This window comes from Poecilia reticulata, linkage group LG20, assembly GCF_000633615.1.
Source record: "Poecilia reticulata strain Guanapo linkage group LG20, Guppy_female_1.0+MT, whole genome shotgun sequence".
NCBI lineage: Eukaryota > Metazoa > Chordata > Actinopteri > Cyprinodontiformes > Poeciliidae > Poecilia > Poecilia reticulata.
This window is the reverse complement of record NC_024350.1, coordinates 6,698,697-6,723,437: the sequence shown is the minus strand read 5'-3', so window position 1 is coordinate 6,723,437 and position 24,741 is coordinate 6,698,697. Positions and strand designations below refer to the sequence as shown.

General features: G+C 40.9%; 1 protein-coding gene across 1 annotated transcript in view; it reads left to right on the top strand.

Moving 5' to 3' along the window:
* The first annotated feature begins 3,442 nt into the window (after nt 1-3,442).
* sspo (SCO-spondin) overlaps nt 3,443-24,741 on the top strand; it is a 77,411-nt gene continuing 56,112 nt past the window's right edge. The window contains exons 1-35 of the mRNA XM_017301762.1: nt 3,443-3,547; nt 3,820-3,904; nt 4,671-4,880; nt 5,754-5,836; nt 6,596-6,766; nt 6,852-7,075; nt 7,195-7,297; nt 8,956-9,114; nt 9,219-9,304; nt 9,493-9,618; nt 10,507-10,663; nt 10,798-11,050; nt 11,147-11,288; nt 11,378-11,519; nt 12,244-12,416; nt 12,588-12,806; nt 12,885-13,053; nt 13,209-13,470; nt 15,211-15,421; nt 15,984-16,078; nt 16,169-16,425; nt 17,326-17,460; nt 17,564-17,766; nt 17,850-17,977; nt 18,185-18,294; nt 19,543-19,692; nt 20,146-20,239; nt 20,341-20,550; nt 21,455-21,660; nt 21,804-21,918; nt 22,197-22,318; nt 22,755-22,910; nt 23,508-23,741; nt 23,837-23,959; nt 24,553-24,650. Coding sequence (XP_017157251.1) covers nt 3,846-3,904; nt 4,671-4,880; nt 5,754-5,836; nt 6,596-6,766; nt 6,852-7,075; nt 7,195-7,297; nt 8,956-9,114; nt 9,219-9,304; nt 9,493-9,618; nt 10,507-10,663; nt 10,798-11,050; nt 11,147-11,288; nt 11,378-11,519; nt 12,244-12,416; nt 12,588-12,806; nt 12,885-13,053; nt 13,209-13,470; nt 15,211-15,421; nt 15,984-16,078; nt 16,169-16,425; nt 17,326-17,460; nt 17,564-17,766; nt 17,850-17,977; nt 18,185-18,294; nt 19,543-19,692; nt 20,146-20,239; nt 20,341-20,550; nt 21,455-21,660; nt 21,804-21,918; nt 22,197-22,318; nt 22,755-22,910; nt 23,508-23,741; nt 23,837-23,959; nt 24,553-24,650 — 5,385 coding nt within the window. The 5' untranslated portion in view covers nt 3,443-3,547; nt 3,820-3,845. The remainder of the gene's footprint in view (nt 3,548-3,819; nt 3,905-4,670; nt 4,881-5,753; nt 5,837-6,595; nt 6,767-6,851; nt 7,076-7,194; nt 7,298-8,955; nt 9,115-9,218; nt 9,305-9,492; nt 9,619-10,506; nt 10,664-10,797; nt 11,051-11,146; nt 11,289-11,377; nt 11,520-12,243; nt 12,417-12,587; nt 12,807-12,884; nt 13,054-13,208; nt 13,471-15,210; nt 15,422-15,983; nt 16,079-16,168; nt 16,426-17,325; nt 17,461-17,563; nt 17,767-17,849; nt 17,978-18,184; nt 18,295-19,542; nt 19,693-20,145; nt 20,240-20,340; nt 20,551-21,454; nt 21,661-21,803; nt 21,919-22,196; nt 22,319-22,754; nt 22,911-23,507; nt 23,742-23,836; nt 23,960-24,552; nt 24,651-24,741) is intronic.

The window sequence follows — 24,741 nt, the reverse complement described above, 5'->3', positions numbered from 1 at the left end:
GCAAATTGAAATTTGCCTGGTTTTAATAATATATGTGATTACAGAGGTTCTTAACGATGGGGTTTATTTTCCTTTAATGTATGATTCATGAAGCATTCCAATAAGACGTGATAGTAATTCTCCTGCAATTTTGAAAATGTAGTTGTATCATGGATGGTCTGCCTGGCCCAGGGGCAAACCGCAGAAACTGAACCTTGGCCCACTACTTCCTTTTTATGAGCCTCCAGGGAAAAAAAAGAGCAAGTTAACCATTAAACATTTTTATCTGCAGATATGATAAAGGAATTGTTCAGAACAAGTGAACACAAGCAGATATACTGTACTTTGTTTCTAGCTGTTTGTATTTTTTCCCTCATAACTGAGACCTCCAACATTTCCGTTTGTCATTCCAGTATGCATGAAACAACCGATTCATCAGATGCACTGGCTCAACGGCTTCTTAAAAAAGTTACTAAGCCAATCACATGGAGGCATCTGAAAGCTTTTAGACATCTAAAAATGTCTTCTGAAATTGAAATGGAGCACTAAAATGATGAATAAAGGAGATATACAGTTGGTTGCTGGCTCAAACCTCCACTCAGTCAGTCTTAGTGGTCAGAGGGCCCGTTGTTCCGGTGCCTAGCTGAAAAAAGCAAGAATTTTTTATATCTGTGCTGTATTTTATTGGTATATTATTTGTATGTATAACTATTTTAAAGTGTTGCAAGAGAAAAAACAAAAGCTGTATAGTTTAAGTTCAGCTGCTTTTCAGCTAAAGATTTGGAACATGTTAAAATAGTGGGACGGTATTAGGCTACTAATTTGTTCTGTCAAATTCTGTCAAAGTTCTGTCAGTCTGCTCCAGGGCAGCTATGGCTACAATGTAGTAGCTCGCCATGACCAGTGTCTGCATGAATGACTGAAAGTAGTGTGAAGTGCCTTGGGGTCTTCTGGACTTGATAAAGTGCTCTACAAGTGCAGAGCACTTACCATTTAAATCATTATCATCACTTTCAATGAAAAGATTAAACTGCACCCAAATAAACCACGTATCAAATAATTAAGAATTTCAAACAGAGAGGTTTTGCTTCCGCAAAGAAAGCTTTCAGTACAGGACAGGACTGCCAGCGTATGGGCTTGTTGTAACTGAACAGAGCTAAGGAGCTTCTGATGCTGTTTCACAACCAAACCCTGCTGGAGACGTCTTTGGTTTTCATGATGAGCTGGGGGCTGAGAGTAGAAATGCTTGGTTAGATAAAATCCCAATGAAATAAATCAAGGTGCAGTAGTCTGAAAAAGTTCAAGAGGTAAAAATATGTCTTTTAAGGCCAAATGAAAAGTGATTATTGGGAATAGAGACAAAACAGGTCCTATGGATAAAGCACAAAATTTGAATAAAATATACACAAAATATATATTTTTTCAAATATCTGACTAAACTAACCTGGGTCATGTGAGCATAACAATGTATATTTTCCTTGTGTTTGCTGAATATTTTTTTATTTTAAACATTGCAGTGGCTGGTGTCTTTAAAATCCCTTGTCCTTGAGCAGAACTCAATACATTGTAATAGTTTAAAACAATTAAAGAAATACAAAAATTATATATTATGACAATTAAGTATAAATAGTCATATAAATAATTATAAAAGTATCAATAAATTGAATTAAAAATCATTTTTATATATATTCCCTCTCCATTGAAATTTCTCCCTAGTTTTTGTCAACACCGTCAGACATAAAAAGGTGTGAAATTTTTTTTTTAAATCGGGCATTATTGGGGGGCACCAGAACTTCTGAGGACCCCATGACCACTACCTTTCTCTTCATTTGCTAAGAGGACTAGTTAGCTCTGGTTAGCTTATGTTATTCTTTAGTTTTTTCTTCTTTTTATTCCTAAGTTGTTTGTCACAACCATGATGTGTCAACACCATAACTGACAATTTACAAAACTTTGATTAAATTTTGTGAAATAAAAGCTTAATTTTGGTATATTATAAAGATTTCGTGGATCTGATGAACTACAATATGGCCTCCTTCAGAATAACATCATATAAATTGAGGTAACTTGTTGTATTGTCAACTCCGTCAGATGTCAACTCCTTCAGAGTTTTTGTAACTCTTTCTGTGAAATTGTTGACAAATCTCACTTAAATGTTCAGTTAATTCATTTTAATGTGTTTTTACATAAATTGCATTACTTCACATGTATCAAGTTTTTCTTTTTACTCATTAGTTTGTCACCACCTTCAGTTCTGTGTCAACTCCGTCAGATGGACTTTTTGTTGTTTTTTGTTTTAAATAATACTTTTTTGTTTCTTGAGAAGCATTTGTCTGTAAAAATGAGTAAAACATCACTAATAGGGTCATTAAAAAATATGTTATATTTATTTTTGTCAGATGGTGATGACAAATTTCTAGGTCTAGTCGATTAAAAATTAAATTTTTAAAAAAAAATTTGCAACTGGGAGCCTGCACCTTAGCATCTTTACATTTCCAAAACATTATATTTGTCATATTTGCATACATAAGGTTGAGAAATAATTAAAATAAAATTGGGGAAAATTAAAACCCATTTTGTCCCTATTCTCAAGAATCACTGTAGATTAACTTAGCAAATATCATATCCATATTGGCCATAGTAGTTGAATTCATGTTCTATGTGTCTCTCTGTTACAGAACACCCGATTCATATGATTGCATGACTTCCTCTGTAGGCCATTAACTGTTAATAGAAGCCTGTTAATCACACACTTATTCCAGCCAGGTGTGTGGCAGGAGGGAAGCACCTAAAGCTCTCAGGGCAGTGGTCCCTGAGGGCTGGAGCTGAGTTTGTATGTCTGGTTTGTCCTCTCAGTGTCTCATCAGAAACAATGTTGAAGAGCACACACTGACTCAGCCCATTATTTTTATCAATATACTGACTGCTGCTGTCTAACAGTGATTAGCGTACATGTACACAATCTGCACACTGCCAGCTCCTTGACAGAACCTCTAGGTAACATCATTACCGCAGCTTCTCTTTTCTTTCGTTACTGTGGTCACAGCTGTGTTTGAGTCTCCTTTCACTGTGACCCATCCTATGACCCATCAGAAGGTCATACTTAGGATACTGCTGATTCTGAAAGCTCTGCACCCTCATGTCTGCCGCTACATTTGGCTGAATAAATGTCCACATAATTTTTCCTGAAACACCTTTCTTTAAGCGATTAAGTTCATACAAACATCTCTTTGTTCTGCAGCCAAGGCTCTGCCGCCACGCCAACGCCGGCGCCCCTGTAGTGCTGGTTGGTGTTAAATCAGAGGCGCTTAGGTCACAGGTTCCGTGTCCAATACCTGTGTTCCCAGCTGTTACCCTGACCCTTGTGTCCAATGGCAGCTGGCTGAAATGCCACTGTACATCCCCCACACTCAAAACCCCCACAAGTTCTGCTCGACCACATCTCACTTCTCAAAGTTTTTATTACTCTCAAACCAGGAAGAATAAGGAAAAGAAAAACAACAGACACACTGATAGCTTTTTTGGGAGGGGTGGACTTTTAAATATTATCCCACACTTGTTTTTTAAGGTGAGCGTTCCTGTTTATCAGTGTGTGAAGACATTAACTATTTTATCGTCTTAGTTGGTGTTATGTTCTGTTTGTATAAAATGAAATTACCTGCCAACAACTCTTCACGAGGCTGTAAACCTTTTTGAATTTTATGGTTTTATGTCTTGAACTGCCTGTGAATTTGTTTTTGTCTTTTATAACAGGGAGACGATTAATGATGTGAAGTTTATAATAGGATTTCAGTTTAAGAATGTAACAATGGAACATGAAAATATGTCGACTTTCCATAGGAGCTGTAAAGTCAAACATTACGAAGATGAACTTGGAACCAGGTCTTGTGGTTCTGCTGGGTCTGCAGCTGGTGGTGGGAGCTGGGTGAGTTAAAGTAGAGCTCCTGCTTCCTGAATGACAAACATCAACAAACCAATAACCAATATTATTAAGCGAGAAATGAGTTTTACAAAAGGTTACATAATTTTACAGAAACAAATTAGTAGCGTAATACCGTCCCACTATTTTAACATGTTCCAAATCTTTAGTTGAAAAGCAGCTAACTGTCATTAAACTATACAGCTTTTGTTTTTTTCTCTTGCAACACTTTAAAATAGTTATACATACAAATAATATACCAATAAAATACAACACAAAAATTTAATTTTTTTGCTTTTTTCAGATTTTTGAACTGGCAGTTCGCCTGACTGAATCCTTTTGCTTTGCTTTTCATGGCTAAAAATGCACAGATTTTTTTGAAGACATGGCTGAGTTACAATTTGTTCACATGTCTTTAATATATTTAGGCTTAAGATGTTTGCTAAAGAAATATTTCCTGTGGCTGGAAGGGACATTGATTCTTGCAGTTGCCCAGCTGGTCATTCCTACAATCTGATAATGTCTTTGGTGTCTAAAAAGATTTTTCTACTGATTATTGAGAAGAATTCCAAAATAAAATGTATAAAAAAATCTTTAATAATAAGTAAATATCTTATAAGTAGGGTACTCCCTTTATGTAGTTGTTCTTTAATATCCAAGATGCCTCTCTCAATTCCAATCATTAAAAACGTTCTTCGTTAAAAGTCAGAAAATTAAAAAAAGTGCCATGGGTCTGGAAATCCTGTCTCTAACCGTTTATCTCCCATTGCAGACACTGGTGTGAACGTGTGGTGGAAGACAGAGTGGAGTGGGTTCTGTCCCCACGACTGCAGCTGGAAGTGGGCTGCTCTGAAGTGTACCAGTACAACACCCAGGGATGGAGGCTGGATGTGGACAGGATGCGCACAGTGCATGGAGGGGACGACGGAATCGCTCGATATTACAAACAGCAGGGACAGACGGCGTCCTGCTTCTTGTACAAGTAAGCTGAGCAGAAGGTTCTGTAAAACGTCTTCTCATGTGAAAATATAATGTTTAAGTTGTTGGACATGTTTCCTTTATAAGGCAAGAACTTGGTAAGCAGGAGATTCTGATGATTAAATGTGAGTCAGGCAAACAAAATATACAAAAGTCTTTGTATGTGTCATATTATAGAATGATTTTTACTGACCATTGATGGGCAAATCCACTTTTTTGGATTGGCACTGCATGTTTTTCTTTTAAACAGAATTTTTCTGTTACAAATACATCATTTTGTTCACCAAATATGTTTTCAGATTTGTTTTGTTTGTTTTTGTAACGTTTTTCGAAAATGTAGCATTAAATAAAATACAAAATTAATAATACCACATGCCAGAAGTTATTGACATCAGTATCAATATCGGTTCTGATATCAGTATCAGTATCAGTCTCTGTATCGGCCAAACTGACCCTGTATTTACCTGGTCTCAGGTTGATTCCATAATATGCAGCATGATGCACGTCTAGCTGTTAACCAGGGTGACATAGCCACATATCATCACTGGGAAAACTATTTTTTTATTCACGTAGCTTATCTTTGATATAAAATTAGTTTGATGATCTAGAATATTTTATTTGTGACACAAATGTAAAGTCAGAAAAATCATGATTTCTTTTTGAGTGAGGCTGTTCATTTGTTCTGAATTTTATTTGAAATTCTCTCTCAAATAATAATAATAAAAAAACGACAATATCATTTAAACATTAATTGTTTCTTTGTTAGTTAATAAACAAATAGTATGAGTGGAAAGAAATTCTTCCTTGTAGATATAAATCTTAAGACAACCTGTGTATGTTATGGTTTATGGTTTAGTTTGCACGTTTCTGTTCTCAGACCGCCGGAGATGGAGAGTCAAGCTGTGAATAAGACAGTGAGGACCTGCTGTGAGGGCTGGGGAGGACCTCACTGCTCTCAGGGTAAGGGTGCGTTCACACTGCAGCCTGAAGTGACCCAATTCCGATTTTTTTACCGGGGCCATTCACACTGCCAAGAATGCGACCTGTACGCGTTCTGCAGTCTGAACGGGCAAACTACCTGAAAGTGTCCTGCATGCTCAGTAGAGGGCGCCATAGCTTCAGCGTTCTCAGTGTTCTGATAACTGCCACAAAAAGAAGTACTCATTGTTTGCGGAAGTAAACATGGAGGCTAAGGGTGGAGCTTAGCTTACATATTTGAAGTTGTTGTCCGGCCGGAGCAGCATATTAACAACTTAATCTTCATTATAGTCCGTCATAGTTGTTGTTTTTCTTCCCGCTTGTGCGCGTATCAGGACGCAGAATAGTTAGATTTGTTGAGAATCGTGACGTTCACTTCGGATGAATGCGACCTGGACGTTAGGTCGCATTTGAATCAGAGACGTATCGGATATGGGTCACATTCGAAGAAGAATCCGACCTGTGCTGTTCAGACTGTCATGAAAAGATCGGATACAGGTCGCATTACGTCAAAAAAAAAAATCGGTATTGAGTCACTTCAAGCTGCAGTGTGAACGCAGAGAAGAAACCACTGGTCTGCTCCTACATGAAGCCATGATGGCAGTAAATGAAGTCAATAAAAATGTGTTAAGATTTAAACAAGCAAGACAAAACAAAAAAACTGTTAAAAGTTGCGTAAAACCTGCTGTCAAAATGACCACAAGGGCTACATGTTCATCTTTCGTTTCCTTTGCCTCTCAGGTGTTGGGGTCCGTGGTCAGTGCTATTCCACATGGAACTGTGAGAAATTCCCAGGAGTTCATAACTCCTCGCTCATGCCGATGGAGCAATGCTGCAGCACCCTGTGGGGTCTGAGCTGGAAGAACGCCTCGGACCAAACCTGTTTGACTTGCACCTACACTCTGCTGCCAGGTCTGAAGCAGCTACACAGGAATGGAATGACACCAAGCCTTGTGAAGAATGTCTGACATGCACTGCCTCTCTACCTCACTTCTAGACTCCCAGTCCTCTCCTCTGGTGCGGAGCGGACTGCTGGGTACTGCCAGGGTTCCTCTGGGCTCGGCCACATGTGTGTCCTGGGGAGGAGCCCACTATCGCACTTTTGACAGGAAGCACTTCCACTTTCAGGGAAGCTGTACGTACCTGCTGGCCTCATCTACCGATGGCACCTGGGCAGTCTACATCAGTACAATCTGTGACCAGAGAGGAGACTGTAACAAGGTGACCATTCCCAATCAAACCCATCCTGTGGTAGAGGATGGAGTGTCTGTCCGCACAAAGCACATCTTTGGACCACATCTGTGAATAATAATCAAATATCTGTGCAAATATCATTTCAGGCGCTGAGGATGATGCTGGGTCTGGATTTGGTTTCTATTCACCATAAAAATGTAACACTGAACAGCCTGCCTGTTCTAAATGGGGAGCCACTATTTCAAAATGGTAAGACAATTATTAGAAAAATCAATCATTTTCTGGCTCTATGTGGAAACTCTAACATCCTGAACCCCAGAACTGGTTGAGCTGCCATTTGCAGTAAAAAGACTAGAAGTCTTTTAAACCACTGGAAGAATTCTGGTTCACTCTTTGAGATAGAATTCAGCCCCACTGGAGTGGCGGAACTACCTCACTATTTGCAAAGTTTTTTTTTCTGGACTTTCTGCTTCTGGATTCGCTGCAAGAGAATATAATTTCTGGTTCCATTGATCACAGTAAATCATCCAGGGTCTCATGCAGCAATGCAGTTCAAAACCTTCACACTACGTCCACCATGTTTGATTTTAGGTTTTGGTTCTGTTTCTGAAATGCTGTCCAGGTTTTACATAAGATGTACTGGGATGCAACTCTAATAACATTCCACTTTTGTCTTGGTACAAACAAACAAAAAAAAACAACAGTTTTCTTCATTTCTGGACTGCATCACTCATTGGTTCACTGGAGTCCCAGAACCTTAAAAATAGTTTCAAAACCTTTTCCACAATGATATATATCAATGACATCGTGTCTCATCAAGTCTTAAATTTATTTAGATCATGATATGATGTTGATTTTCAAGATTAGCCTACTTTAGGTTGTCAGGCAACCTATGAATATTTTAATTCTTGAGGTCTGGATGTAGTGAGACCGGAATGGGGCTAATAAAACTGATAGTACTTTTTGTGGTTAATCACAAGGGAAGTTACTCTAACAAACATGTTTATACAACTCTTTCTTCTTAATAAGTGAATTCATCATTTGAAAGCTGCTTTATCATTCATTCTTATTTTACCTAAAATTGATTTTTTTGGCCATTTGAAACATGACAAAATAGCAACAAAATAAAAGTAAGTAATGATATATTTAAAAACCATTGTAACATCTCTTGCCATAAATAAATAAGTCATTTAGTTTTCTCTCTCATCCAGAGCATTTTGATGAAGTGATGCTAAAGCTTTTGGAATCACACAGAAGTTGAGAGAGGTGGAACGTTGGCCATGTATGTTAATGTTGAAGGAAACACCCTAGTTAACAAAGCCGCACCACCAATCGCTCATGTTCAGTTTCCATGGTAGCCAACTGCTGCACTGGAGCATAGATGGAAGCTGTCCTCTCGACCTTTAACCTCTATTCAAACATTGATTGATATGGATGTGCAATAACAAGACCTGCAGATTCAGAGAGTCAGTCAAAACAAACAATTATTATTACTATTATTACCTATTACTTGTAGGTGTATGTGCTTATACTTTTATCTCTAAATACTCCATCCTGTTACTCCTGCTTCACGCAGGTCGGCTGGAAGTCATGTCAGGATAACTGATTTCTATTCTTTCCTTGCTTGGTCAAACTTGGTCAGTTTGACCATTAGCTGCTTCCTTTGGTGCAGCTTCATGTCCAAAACAAGCTTTATAAAATCTAAAGTTTACTCTGATCTGCATTAAAATATATATATTTAAAATCCCTTAGTTGTAGCTAGTGGTCAGTCTTCCCCTTGGCCTGGTTTCCCACCATTCAACCCTGAATATTGATATTTGTGAAAATGCTTTTTTAAAAATGATTTTTATTGTTAATCAGAAATCATGCATTTTGCTTACATGAAGAGTTTTTCTCTTTGCCTTTAGGAGTGAGCGTCCACTGGCTTGGGGACTATGTGTTTGTGGAGAGTGGGGTGGGGGTCAGGGTGAAGTTCGACATGGTCAACACAGTGTATGTGACGGTGACCTCTGAGCAGCTGGGGACCACCAGGGGTCTCTGTGGAGTCTTTAACAACAATGCTGATGGTAAGAGTTCCCACATGCATGTTCACTACAGTGCGCTGCAGTTTCCCACTTTGTTTGGTTTCTCTAAGCTACGTTTGAATTGCTGTCTGTGTGAACGATCACAGATGATTTCACCACCATGGCTGGAGACGTGTCTTCATACGCTGCCAGTTTTGGAAACTCATGGAAAATTCCGGACCAGCACAACGAGGTTCCGTCATTTAAACATTCCTTTAGAGAGTCTTCATCACTTTTATTGATCAGTTTAGTGTTTGGCTCTTTCTACTAAATTACGATGGTTTTTGTTAACATCAAAAGTTGTACAAATACAGCTGTAGTTGCTTAAATGTCCTTCACATGTGGGGCCTTACTGACTGAGGCTGGTTAATGGTCCATCAGGACTGCAGTGATGCAGCTGAGCTTGGCCACAGCTGTGATGTCACAGGAGATCCCGCTCTACACCAGCGGGCAGAATCAGTGTGTCGTCAGCTGCTGGAAAAACCCTTCACACACTGCCACAGCCAGGTCAGCAACCCGGGAAACGAAGTGAAGACACACACTCCACTCATCAGAACTTTGTGGCCTACTTCTAATCTCCGGGTTTTACTAAATTTTCTCCTGGTGATGGTGTGTTTAACCAGTTTAGATTTATCTTTAATAACCATACACACTTCACACAGATCTTGTGTTTTATTATCCCGGTTGCTGCTGGATTCTAACCTGAAACAGTCTTTTCATCACCTGATCAATTGTTTTAGATCATTACCTAAAAGAACCTGGAAACGGACAGAAGAGTTTTTTTTAAAAAAAAGAATGAAAACCCATAGGTCTCCATAGAGAGGAGACATTGTTGGTGTTGATCACCTAGCATGCTTAGACATGCTTAATATGAATGTTATTGGAGGGAATATAAATCCATAAAATCTAGTACTTCTAAAAACCTGTCAACATTTCCAAATCATTCATGCTAACCATGATTAAGAGAGATAAATGTGTTGAAACATCAGTTTTTCTTTAATAAATCTATATATAATGTCAAAACTCTTCAAATGCATTAAATGGATAGTGGTAGATACATTCTTTGCATAAGAATAGGTTCTCATGGTCTGAGGCCCAAATAATGAGGTCATTAACACGACTCTTGGCTGCACTTAGGAGGTGATTCAACTATTTGATTGAAGAGTGTTGAACCTGGGAGACATCTAAGAGTTGCAGGTCACCGGCCCTTGAGGACCTGAATTGCCCACCCCTGCCCTAATCCTTTGCTCTGTCTGGGTCACTCACTGGGGCTAGTTAGAAGAAACATTTTGGTGAAATTAATAGACGACTATGAACCTGATCGCCCAGGCCTGTTTTATTCAAACCATAGTGGTTTATAGTTAAATGACTAAAGGTTGTGTCTTTAACTCACAGGTGGATCCAGGAGCCTACATGGACAGCTGTCAGTACTTGTACTGCAGCCTCCCACCCAAAGAGAGGCAGGCTGCAGTGTGTGACACCCTGGCCAGCTACACCCGGGAGTGTGCTGAACAACACGTCATCATAATGTGGAGGACCGCAGCACTATGTGGTGCAGAAATATAAGATTTTAGTATTTGACTTAGAGATGAAAATTGTGAATGTTATTATCCTCCATTAAGTCATGCAAAAGCAGCAGTTTGGTTGTTTGACTGTGTTTTTTCAAAATGTCCCTTGTCCCTCCAGGTCGTGTCTGCCCCAGAGGACAGGTCTTTTCAGACTGTGTGTCCTCCTGTCCTCCGAGCTGCTCTTCTCCTCACCCCCCGGGGCCTGCTGCAGCCGTGGGTCAGTGCAGAGAGGAGTGTGTGGGGGGCTGCGAGTGTCCTCCTGATCGCTACCTTTACCAGGGTCTCTGCTTGAAAATAGAAGACTGTCCCTGTTTCCACCGCAGGCGCATCCACCAGCCTGGGGACAGGATACAGATGAGATGCAACACCTGGTGAGAAATGACTCTACTTGTCCTGCAACAGCATCCCGAAAAGCTGTTTGCATGTTTTTCATTCTGATCCTCCATAATGTGTCCCTATTCTCCCAGTGTGTGCAGGGCGGGTCAGTGGGAGTGTACAAGAGAGAAGTGCGCCGGCCAGTGCACTCTGATGGGGGCATTGCAGGTGACCACATTCGACAAAAAACGGTATGCACTGCCTGGTGGAAACTGCCCTTTCATCGTTGTGGAGGTAAGACACAAACGACAGTGCACACAGTGACGCATGCTAAGACATTTGGGTGGATGCTTACTGCTGTTTGCTCCCATCTTTGTGTCCAGGACTTTGTGGACAGGAAGTTGGCGGTGGGAGTGCGTTGTGGAGAGTGTGCAGCTGGGAATGGGGCAGCGGGAGGAGAAACGGGCTGTCTGAAGGAGATAACAGTGACGGCTCTGCACACAACAGTCACCGTGACACACACTGGTGAGTTACCATAAATATGTCATAGTGTTGAAACTGTTGACTAACTGAGTAACTGTAAGGAACTAAATATGAATAACAGAATTAAAAGAACATCAGTGTTTTATATTTCAGTCAAATTTGGTGTGTACTTATTTATTTTTTAATATCTTTAAAGTGGGAAGCCAAGTAAAAACAATATCCTGATAGTAATATACGATGTGACAGTGGTGTTTTTCAAAATTCTTTGCAATGGCTTTTACATTAAGGTACATGTTCATCCTTTCAGACTAAACTGAAAAGGAGGGGAAAAAATATCTGTAGCTAAACTAGATGTTAGGCAACACAGGAAACTAATGTTCAAGTTGACTTTAGGAAATGAGCAGAACATCTGGCTTCTTGGAAAGAAAATGTGGGGAAATAGACCTGGATAAAGACCTTTGCTCAGTACAGTTTGTTCACTGGATAAGGCAGAGTGACACATTCAACAATTGTGGGGGGTGATAACGAAGTGTTTCACTGGTGAACTTTACTAACTGTGCCAGAGTGGATTCTTATTTAGTCTTTTCATATTTAGGCCCATTCACTTTCACCTTTCACATAGTTTCATTCTCAGATTTGCCCAAGGACACAATGACTTTGACAGATGGAATGGGGGTTTGAACCTGTAACCCATTGTTTACAGAATGGACTCCCACTACCTGAGCCACTCAAAGCCTATGTTTCAGGACAGTATTGTTCTTTTTAGGCACCGTGACTCTGAATGGCCAACGGGAGATGATGCCTGTGGCGACTGGAGACCTGGTTTTGCGCAAGGCCACCTCTTCTTTCATCGTCATCCAGGCTTTTGGAGCCCAGCTTCTGTGGTACTTAGATGGATCCTTTACCCTCATCAGCCTGCAGCCTGGTTTTGCCAACAAGGTGATACTGAGACCACATGTGGTCCTTTTCTTAGACATCCACTTCTAGAAAAACAGATTTCTGAATGCTTATTTGGTTACCTGTTGGAAAAAACAAGTTACTATGTATGCAGCCATTTCTATGCGAATGTCCCTTTAGCAGTGGTGAATGGATGCACGTGTTGTGTTTAAGGTGCGTGGTCTATGTGGAACTCTGACTTGGAGCCAGCATGATGACTTTACCACCCCAGAGGGAGATGTGGAGAACAATGTTTTATCCTTCGCAGAGAAATTCACAAGTGAGCCCTGCACCCTGCCTGGAGGAACTCCAGCTGATCCCTGCTCCACATACACCCAGAGGAGAATCTACGCCCAGACAGTGTGTGCCATCATGCATAGTCCGGTCTTTCAGGTCGGTGTGTATGAAGAGAGTTTTGTCGTCCTACCTCTCTCTTCTTGATCAAACAATCCTCACACCTCTACCCTGCAGCTGTGTCATGACGTAGTGGACAGGGAGCCGTATTTTCGTCTCTGCCTGTCGGAGGTGTGTGGCTGTGATCCACAGAGGACATCATGTCACTGCACCGTCCTCACTGCCTACGGCCGACACTGCGCTCAGGAGGGCGTCACAGTCCAGTGGCGCAACCAAACACTCTGCCGTAAGATGCTCCCCGGCCCCCTTATAAAAGAGTACTTTTTTATTTACAGTTCATTCAACAACTGGTACCTATAACCAAGTTGCGCTCTCATCATTTAAAATAATTGTTTGCCTCCCAGATGCACGTATGTTAAAAGCAGATCTCTTCCTACCCAGCGGTCCAGTGCACAGGGGGCCAGGTGTACCAGGAGTGTGGTCGTGCCTGCGGTGGCTCCTGCTCAGACCGGCGTCAGGGCTGGAGCTGTGACGAGTTCAGCTCTGAATCAGGACGCGGCGTGTGTGTTCCAGGTTGTCAGTGTCCTGCAGGACTTTTGCAGGACCAGCAAGGCCAGTGTGTGCCTCTCTCTCTGTGCCCCTGCATGGAAGGAGACAAGGTGTACTCAGCAGGCGCTGTGGTGCAGAAAGGCTGCAACACCTGGTATGTAGAGAGGGGAAGGAAATTACACAAATGATGTCAAGTCAGATATTTCTTAACTTGTGTCTAAACGTGAACAACAGTGCTTAATTTTTACGTCTTGAAAACAGTGTAGGATATTCACACAAATACTCCAAGATGAACTTATCTTGTGCTTTACACATAAAAGTAGAGTTTTCAGAGTTTGAAAACTCTATTGGGACTTCAGGTGGAATTATGTGCTTTGGTCAGATGATACTAAGATTGAGTTTCTTAGCAATAATCCTCTAGGGAGATTTGTCATTATTACACATAATGGAAAATTGCCTCCTGCTTGATGTTAAGTGTGATCTTTGACACTGTGGATCTCTGTCTCTTCAAATGATCAGAATATCTTTAGTAGACATTTGAAAAGCCTCTGCCAGAAAACCGAAGGTGGTTCATTATTGGGGAAGAGTCATGATCCAAAAACAATAAGGCCAAATCAACATAGAGATGGTTCACCAAACACAGTATATTTATTCCAGTGTCATCATAGTCCCCAAACCTACAGTCAGCTGAAACAATTGGGCCATTTATCAATCATTTCTGATTCTCTAATCCATCATTTGGTGTAATTTTTACAAAAGTGGATAAATACTAAATGTACAGTTTTTTGTTAGATCTGATGAAATGAAGCGATTCTAGTTGAACATTACAGTTACATTAAATCTAATTTGGGTATTATTTAGCACCCTATTTATGATGACCAATAAATATGGTAGACTAGATCAATATCAATATATAAAGGAAATAGAAAGACACTAGATGGCCTGATCACTGTCTGACCTTGCTGTATGTCTGATATGTAAGAGCATATCAGAAAGTTAACAACTTTCTGATATGCTGAGTTTATATGTGCCGCTTTCACCATCTGATGGTGGAGGTGAGGTGTGGAAATTCAGCTGTTCAAAGTTACTAGAATTAAACATGAAACTAGAATGTGACACTGAAAAGATGTTTAGCAAGTCGACTTCTCGTCACTTAACCTACAACGACAGACTTTGATCTAGTCTAAAGTCCGTTCAGTTGACTTATCAAGCCACTACTGACCTTAAATCTCAAACTAATGCTTTTTGTGTTGATAAAAGTAAAACAAACTATGCAAATGTATAAAATGTTACCATTAGAGCATCGCTCTCTTTCAGAGAGTACGAAGCCACCTTCTGTCTGAAGAGGAGACCCTGTGGTGGGAGAGCTCTGATGAAATCACTCTATGATCCTGCTCCCTGAACCAGGATAGGTTGATTTCATTGCATTTCTTCACCACATCACAACACATGGAGTCTCTTCAAACTGCCCTCTAAGACCTGGAACGGAGCCGCCTGATCCGATATCTACTCTAAGCATTATGTGCAGTAGACATCGTCTTTCTACTGCTGACAGCAATCTGTCTGTTGAGCTGACTCACTGTACTGTGAAATGGCTAATGATTATACAGATAAACAAAACCATATACATTTAGTGCCTGGAGCGACAGTCCTTGGCAGTAAAAGGATTATGATAAAAGCTGAGCACGTTTTGTTGACTTGAACGTTTATGGATGTGTTGTAAACCTGCCTGAGCGAGCAGAAATGTAGCAAGCATGAAGGATCAGGGATGCATTTCAGTCCACTCAGCAGGTTTATCTGGAACTATTTTCTGCCTCACATGCAGGAGTTACAGTTTTCAGATAACTTTTCAAACTTTCGTGAGCATCTAACATTATTCTCCCTCGCTTTCCAGCGTGTGTGAGCAGGGAGTGTTTAACTGCACCCAGGAGTTCTGTGAGGAGGTACAACAGTGCCCCCACTCTCTGGTCTACTCTCCACGCTCCTGCCTCCTGACCTGCTCCAGTCTGGAGCCTCCTGGCCATCAGCCTGTGTCCAGCGTCTCACACTCCAGCTGCAGGGAGCCACTGTCTGGCTGCGTCTGTCCTCAGGGAACTGTCTCTCTAGTACGTAAAAAATCACTTTAGCTCTTTCGAGGAAGGATAGAGATAAGCAGCTGGTCCTCTGTTGCCTTGCAAAAGTATGATAGAAGGCAATCCAACAGGATGATGCTGCCACCACCGTGTTCAATTTATGGATGTTGTAGGGATTATTTCAGTTTCAGTTTTTTTCCCACATTCAGGATTTTGCATGTCTGAACAAAACGATTAATCTCACAAGATCATCTGTGTGCCGTTCATGACTTGGCTTGAGGAAAACTGGAACTAGGACTTCTTATGTTTTTGTTTTTTTTTGAACGCATATCAACACATGTTCACATGCACTTGTTTTTGAGAATGGACTCAGCAACAACTCAGCAAGTAGAACCCAGTTAAATAGTTCAGAATAACACAGTAAAGCAGGCGAAAGTCTTTAAAGCTGGTTTTGTTCTGGTATACATTTTCTGTCAGGGCATTGGGTTGTTTTTGTTTTGCTTTTGGTTCTTTAGTTCTGATTTGATATCTGTTCTTATTTTGGTTCAGATCAACCTGATCTGTGGTTCTAACTGTGCATCTTCACACGTTTCAGGAGGATCGCTGTGTTCCACCAGAGGAGTGTCCATGTCACCATAACGGCCAACTTTATTACACCAATGACACCATCATTAAAGACTGCAACACATGGTAACATCGACAGCTGCGGGTTGGTATCCCCACCCTGTTACTCCACCAAACAAAGTTTTGTTTTTTTTTGTATGTTTTTCTTTCCTGCAGTGTGTGTAAGAAGCGGCGCTGGCGCTGCTCCCAGACCGTCTGTGCCGGTGTGTGCGTTGCCACCGGAGATCCACACTATGTGACGTTTGACGGCCGCTGCTACTCGTACCTGGGTGACTGCCAGTACGTGTTGGCTCGGGAGAACAGCGGCTTGTTCAGCGTGACGGCGGAGAACGTGCCCTGTGGCAGCACCGGCGTCACCTGCACCAAGTCGGTCACCCTCAGCCTCGGAAATACGGTCATACACCTGCTGAGAGGTAGCACGCACACACACACACACGCACACGCATGCACACACACGCTGTTTGGGGAAAAACTTGATGAAAGATTGACATAAAAGACAACCATGTGATTCATGTGCAACTGGCAAACAATTAAAGTAAGAAAATGACTTACTTTTGGAAAACTAATGGAAAACTAGTTTGGGCCACAACTTACACATAACTTCCATTTTTCTCCTATTTTTTATGCCACCCTGGGTAACGACTAGGGCTGCACTGATTGCAGTTTTTTACCGATTACCGATCTGTAAAATGATGGGCCTGCCGATTCCGATTTTGGCCAATGCCGATTTTTTTTTGCCTGGAATGTCACTAAAAATAACAAGAAAGTTGCTGAGTTGGCATCAGTAGAGTGACTATTGTTAACTGTAAACATTGGGTCATGGTCGGCTGGTCAGTCAAACATTTCCCAGGAGAGAGCAGAAAAGGACAGAGGTTGATTTCTAGACCTTTTCTGAGGTAGAAAAGATCCAGGGATAAGATTGGCTTCATGTGTAAGTATTGACCAATCACTGATCTCCCAAAATTAAGGAAATTGGCTGGCCAATAAATCGGTGCACCCCTAGTAATAACCCATATTACCATTCTCAAAAGGCATCACTGCAGCCTTTACAGGATTGGTTCTGTCTGTGTTCATACATTGGTGAAATGACCAATAAGAACGCCTTTGTTTGTTTGATTCCAATTTTTAAACTTTAATTCAAGGATTTCTTAAAGAAACCAGTTTGTAACCTTCAGTTGGACAGCTTTTTCTGTCACATTTAAGATTATTTTAGAGCCAAATGTACAGAATATGAATCTTTTTCATCAGAATATGTTTCCTAGGAAGCAGGAAGGTAATTTGGTGACTTAATGTGTCTCGTCTGTGGCGTTCAGGTAAAGCAGTAACGGTGAATGGAATGCCTGTTTCCTTACCAAAGACCTACAGTGGCAGCGGTCTGGCTCTGGAGAGAGCCGGCATATTTGTCGCTCTGTTTTCCCGACTAGGAATCACCTTACTCTGGGATGGAGGTAGGCCGACTTCCTGATCAGGGTTTACTTTTGTAATAGTTTTTCATGATTTTTGCTAGTGAAGTTAATTCTTTGTTGTTGTTGTTTTTGTTTTTCCCACCAGGGATGCGTGTGTACGTGCGCCTGGCGCCCCACCTGCGGGGTCAGGTGGAAGGCCTGTGCGGGAACTTCGATGGAGACACGGAGAACGACTTCACAACACGGCAAGGCATCGTGGAGTCCACGCCGGAGTTGTTTGGAAATTCGTGGAAGGTCAGCCCTTCCTGCCCCGACGTGGAAAACCAGGATGTCAGAGATCCCTGCGCTGTAAGTTCACCATGGACATCCGTCCATGTGTTCATTCCCCCAGCAGCACAAAGCACCTCTGATGACGGTTGTTGCCTTTCCAGCTGAATCCCCACAGAGTGACCTGGGCCAGGAAGAGGTGTGCAGTGCTGACTCAGGAGCTGTTTTCACGCTGCCATGCTGAGGTTTCCTTCCAGCAGTATTATGACTGGTGTGTCTTTGATGCTTGTGGGTGAGTGACACAACGAATCACAGCGCTATGGCTTTGAGATCTGTATTGTGCTGTTGCCTTGCAAGCAAAAATACTGGGTTTCCTTTCCATATTGTTTTTATTATTTGGGGAGTTTTTTTTGTTTTGTTTTCTTTTGTTTTATGGTACATAGTTTGTAATTCCTCCAAGGCTGAGCATGTGTTCTGTTTGTTCTGCTGGCGCGTTCAGCTGTGACTCCGGTGGGGACTGTGAATGTCTCTGCACAGCTGTTGCTTCATATGCAGAGGAGTGCAACCGGAGAGGAGTCTACATCCGCTGGAGGTCTCAGGATCTGTGCCGTACGTCTCATTCACACACCAAACACACCGATGTCAAATAACACGCCTCAAAATTACACACAAATGATATTTTAATAGTATTTCTTTTTTAATGGCAATATGGAGAACATGAGATTACGATAAATCATTTTCCAACTGTTTTCACCCTAAGTTGAACATAAATCCAACCCTCCAGCTCCACTCTCTAGATTTGTTTCTGCTGATGTTTCAGTTGTTCCAAACATGCTCAGGTATGGTTTTAATTTAGAGCGTAGCATATTGTTTAATAACGTTTTGGGGGATTTCAGTCTGACCTGAACATTGTAAATGTTTTTCAGTTCTACTTGCCGTTTAATGGCGTAGTGAAAGAAACTGGTTGATCGCTGTTATTAAGAAGAAATGTCTTCATTGATCACTGATTTTGTTTTTAAATGTCAGAAATAATTTTTAAAGAGCTTTGAGCTTCTCACATATTCAGATGAAAACAGGAAGGTGAGTAGGAAGAGTATATTTTTTTCATTTAGTTGCATAATAATTCTGCACAACATCCTAACAATTGTCTGGGTTTTTTCCAACTGTCTCAGGATCATTTTGATTAACTGAATCCAAAAATCACTTTGCTTTTGTTCAATCAGGTCAACTTTCTGAACTAATGTTCAATTCACATGTGCTTACCCTTATCAGTGTTTATTATTCACTTTACAGAAATCCACGTTTGTAACATTTAATTAATTCACTCTGGTAGAAAACTATTTTTTTTTGTCCTGAAACCTTCCTTGGATCAGAAATATCAATGGAAATGAACTGATGCAGTCACAAAAATGAATCAATTTAGTCAGAAGATCGGATTTCTGTAAATCAAATTAGAATAAAAACCTGACCTGATTGAGAGAAATGCATGTCATTTATGGAATCAGTGGTGCAAAATAGTCCAAATTCAGTTGGAAAAACATAGACAACTTCCATAAAATATCTTTTTGTAACCCAGTGTTTGCCCAATAATTATGCACATGTAGATATTCTCCTAAGAAAGTAACAAAGTCACATCCTCACTTTTACTTTCTTACATGTTCATGTTTGAGGCTTATTAACATTTTTGGGTTAACCGAGAGTAATTGTGTACAGGATAAATGTCATGTTAAAGGAAAAGAGTTTAAAAATGATTTCTGATGGTCTCATTTTTTGTACTTCACAAACCACTGTTTGGTTAACTTTTCCTGTCCTCTGGTGAGCCTGTCGTTAAGGAACTTCTGCTTCCACTTCCTGCAGCTCTTCAGTGTGATGAAGGGCAGCTCTATGATCCATGTGGTCCAGCCTGCACTCCGTCCTGCCCCGGTGTCCAGCAGAGTCCACACTCTCAGTGTGGAGTGCTGTTCTGTGTGGAGGGCTGCTTCTGCCCTGCTGGCACAGTCAGACACGGTAACAAAAAGATGTGCTACTTAAGGTGTAATTATTTACAATAGGTCCATTAGGGACCTACAAACTACATAGCAGTAGTTTATCTGGATATTAACAAAACCCAGCTTTTATTCTAACAGTCTGACTTATGTGAAATTACATATATGGCTTCTTAACTAAATATTTTGTGTCAGCAACCTAAATAAATAGCAAATTAAATAACTAGTTTGCGTAATTTGGAGCTAAATACTTAGTTTGAACTGTTACTTTAGAAATGAATGAGAAAATCTGACCTTTTTTTCTCTTATGTCAAGCTAAAAAAGACAAAATATTGCTGTTAATGTTTACTGTAACTTTTCAAAGAGTACCCTATAAAAMTATGTAAAATATGTACAATGAAAATCTTTACAGTTTTTTCAGATAAGGTTCGCAAAGCTTACATTTCAGAACAACGTGCTTCATATCGCTCCGCAGGTGATGGCTGTATAAAACCCACCCAGTGTCCTTGTGAATGGGAAGGCTCCATGTTTCCACCTGGAAGTGCCATCACCAATCACTGCCAGAACTGGTCCGTCCGTCTAAAACCATGTGAAAATAAACAATCGATCTGTTTTAATGTTAGAGAAACAGATGGGCTGGAAATCTGACAGCTGTTGTTGTTTTGTCCAGTTCCTGTGAAGAGGGCGTGTGGCGCTGTGAGGGCGTGTCTTGCCCTCCTCCCCCGGCTCCTTGCCTGGAGTCAGAGTTTTCCTGTGCCAGCGGACGCTGCATCTTCTCTCAGTGGGTGTGTGACAACGAGGACGACTGCGGAGACGGTTCGGATGAGGTCTGTCCAACCACCTGCTCCCCACAGCAGTTCAGATGTTCCAGCAGCCCGAGGTGATTCCTGACCTGCAGCTAAAACAATCCTTCTGACATCAACATGTGAAAACGCAGCCCAGCCGATTAATAACTGGACAGCAAAAGTCCCTGAATAGGAGATTTTTATTATTATTTTTTGTACAGAATTTGAACCAGGTCAAGTTAAACCTGCCGTATTAAGAGTTCTGGGTGCAACCAGGTCTGTCACGATAACAAATTTTGTAGGACGATGAATTGTTCCAGACGTTATCGTGATAAAGAATAATATTGTTGTTTTGAGACTATTTTAAGTAATATGATGATAATTGGCAAAACAATAATGCAGAAGCACATTCTGAAAGATTAGTAATGTAACTGGAAAACTTTTTAAATATCCAAAATAAACAACACAACAAATAAAATGAATTGTGAACTCTTTGTAAACAAAATTGTCCTTCAATTAGTTGAGACTAAAGAACCAAAGTGAAGACTTTTATCATCCAGCCTTTGATAGAAAGAGATAAATGATAAATCATGCCAATAGAAATTATTGACTTTGTTTTAATTTACCAATAAATCTATATTTAATTTATTGATTATTGTGACAGGCCAAGGTGCAACGTATTTATAGATAGATTTTTTTTTTTACCATAATTGCAAAATCCTTTTAAATTTTTATACTTAATTACTGCTCTGACTGAGCTGTTCCTTCAGCAAATGCCTTTTTTTAAAAATCTGTCTGCTCCTGTTAGCAACAAATTGATTATCAAATTGATCAACAAGTATTTCAATAATTGACTCGTCACAATTAATCCGATTAATCGTTTCAGCTTTGATATAAATAAAACATTTTCTGTCATGACTTGAGTCGGTTTTACAGTCAGTCTTTCTGCAGGACTAAAACTCTTGAAGTGAATTAAGTAAGATAACCCCGACCTTGCAGTGGACCATGTTTGAACCTGGCTCTGCGTTGTGATGGCCACCCAGACTGTGCTGACCAATCGGATGAGGAGTTCTGCGGACCCCCCACCCCGGCGCCTCTGTGTCCTCTCGGAGAGTTTCAGTGTGCCAACGGAAAGTGTCTTCCAGCCAGCCGTGTGTGTGATGGACGGCTGGACTGTGGCTTCGCTGATGGGTCTGATGAGCAAGGTAAACTGACACAGAGAATGTGATTCCCAGCTGGTTAATAAATTAACTTCATGGTATGTTTTATCCATGTTCACTTATGTTGCTGATGTGTTTTTATGAGCTGCTCTTCTATTGCTTTGTGTTGTGATCTATCACCCATTCAGACTGCGGTGTGGTGTGTGAAGAAGGGGAGTTCCTGTGTCCAGGAGGACGCTGCATCCTCTACATCCACCGCTGTGACGGCCATGATGACTGTGGAGACCTCAGTGATGAAAGGGGGTGTGTTTTCCTTTGATTATTCTACTTTTTGAGATTTTAAACACATTTTTGAGCATCTAAGAGACTAAAATTGGTTCCTTTGTATAATTTGTCTGCTAGTGTTGAATCAGTGTCAATAATGCTAATATTTCAAACAAAGCAGTGTTTTTTAAGATTTACTGAAAACCACGCAGCTAGCTTTTTCCTTATTGTTTCTGTGACCTCATATTATGGCCGTGTCATTTTAAACAGTATATTCTGGTCTTTTAAGGACCTCAACCAGACTCTGTGATTTGCAGGTGTGTGTGCTCACCAGGAGAGTTTCAGTGTCCCAACGATCAGTGTGTCCCTGCACACACACTCTGTGATGGACGCAGAGACTGCCCTTCAGGAACAGATGAAGCTGTCTGCCCAAAGAAAGGTGAACAGTAACATTCTATTGTCTCTACAGACAAGACAATGCTCAATGCTGGGGGCTAGGGAATTAGCTTGCACAAGATTTGGGTAAAAAACGACCTGGAATAGATGCAAAACAATGCAGTCAATGGTTCATATACTTCAGTTTTTAACTTCTCTAATTCTTAAACTAACTTTTTTGGAAGCATCAACAAGTCTGAATAGAACAGAAAAGGAATCCCAAACTTTGTCTTGGTGCATCAGCCACCAACCAGACACAGCTGATTTGGCTTGTTTGGTCGAAAGTATTTCAAAGTCTGACACTGCTAATGTGCATACCCCTTTAAAAGTGTTGAAAAAGCTTCATTTCTCTATTCTTACCTCATGTTCTTTTAAACGGCATATTCTGGTGTCTTAAATTTAAGTGACCTAGCATGTTGTGTGTTTTCTTGGCCTTGCAGTGACCTGTGCTCCCCATCAGTTTGCCTGCAGCGATGGTTCATGCGTTGCCAAAACGAAGCTGTGTGATGGAACAGCGGACTGTCCGGGCAGAGAGGATGAGAACAGAACCAGCTGCTCCGCTGGAATCACTCCGTCACCTGTCACACCATCTTCAGGTACGAAATGATCTTAAATAAATAACTGGTCGAAATAATGACTAAATAAATCAATTAGATATTATTACTCTTAAAGGTGGTATTCATCTTTAAGTTTTTAAAGTTTTCCTCATGTTTCATCATCCAGTTTGTAGAAAATGGATAATAAACAGTGGGTTCTTGTTTGTAACAGCCAATAATTGGTACAATTATAATTTTTTTCCCCCGCATATGTTTAGAGTCTCAACACACAGTTGTTGTTTGACTGTGAAGGTCTTCCACAGACCAGCTGATGGTCTGGATGTCGATCATACCAACACAGAAAAACAACCTCTGTTTTTTTTTCACACCTTCTTCTATAAATTTTCAGAGTAGAGAGTTCCAAAACCAAAATACTACAGGATGCAGGCAGGAGTGACGGTCTGAGACATGCCCTGAAATACTTTTTGAAGCTTTTGAGTCTTGGCTCTTTTCAAACGTTTTCTGAATCCTAATCTAACAGAAAGTGATATATATATCTACAAAGGATCAGACTTCTGTGCATCTCTAAAGTGATGTTAACTTAACATCTTCCAAGATAAATGTCAAGTTTTCTCAATGAAAGCTCCGTTTGTGCAGTTTGTAGGTCCTATGAGTTGAGGTGTGCCAGCGGGGGTCAGTGTGTGCCTCAGGCGTGGCGTTGTGACGGGGAAACGGACTGCGTGGACGGCAGTGATGAGCAGCAGTGTCCTGCTCCCTGTGGACCGGGCCAGACGCTCTGCCTCAGTGGGGACCAGTGCGTGGATTACCAGCAGCTCTGTGACGGAACCCCCCACTGCAGAGACGCATCCGATGAGACCGTCAACACCTGTGGTGAGTTTGTAGAAATGCTCGTGTGAGCGTGTCGGATCCACAGAGGAAATGTTTTAAAGTTTTGTTGCATTGGAAACGAACTGTCCATCTCCCAGGCTCCGCTCAGATACCATCCTGTCCGGGAAGCTTCCCATGTGACAACCGCACCTGTGTGAACGTGACCCAAGTCTGCAATGGCGTCCCAGACTGCCCACGCGGCGACGATGAGTTGGTGTGTGGTGAGTTCACATTACATGAGGAGAAGAGGGAGATAAAGTGAAAAAAGTGGCGAAGATGAGACAATATGTTATTTTGCATTGTAGGGACTACCAGATTCGGAGAAACAAGTTAGTTAAGAGCCTTAGTAATACGAAAATAAAATTTGACATTGTTGATTCATTGCCAAAGTATTCAGGAAGCAGATAATATCAGGCTATGTTTGATTTTTTTGAAGCAGTGCAAGTTATATAATAGTTTTTAATTTCTTTTTTTTAGTTTAGTTTAGTTTAGTTTAGTTCTTCTGAAGGAAATTGTCTGCCCTGCATTTTATTTAGGGGTATATGAGTAAAACTGGAGAAAAAGATTTTTATTGGGAAACCATTTTGTAAATCATCTATTCTTTGGTGTTCCACTTCATAATTATGCCCTTTGGTGTGATGACCTGTAAAGTCACAGGAAAATATACTAAGGGGAAAGTTCAAGTTTCAGCAGGAGTTGGAAAATTAATTTCTTACACAATATTTGACACAGGAAACACTGAAGAGGAAGTAATGTGACAGTTGTCAATGCTCTGTTGAAATATCTGTTTGCTAAAACATGTTCCTGTTTCCAGATCAAACCGTTTCAGCAGCTCCCCCTGGCGGTCGAAACGTCTCTGCGCCCTGCTCTGAGTTCAGCTGTATGGATGGAAGCTGTTTACCATTCAACAGGGTGTGTATCTAACCACCATGTTGATCAGCACTGGCACACAAACTTCTTTAATAAAGTTGGTGATTTGATGAGCAAAATCAGGAAAGAGTAT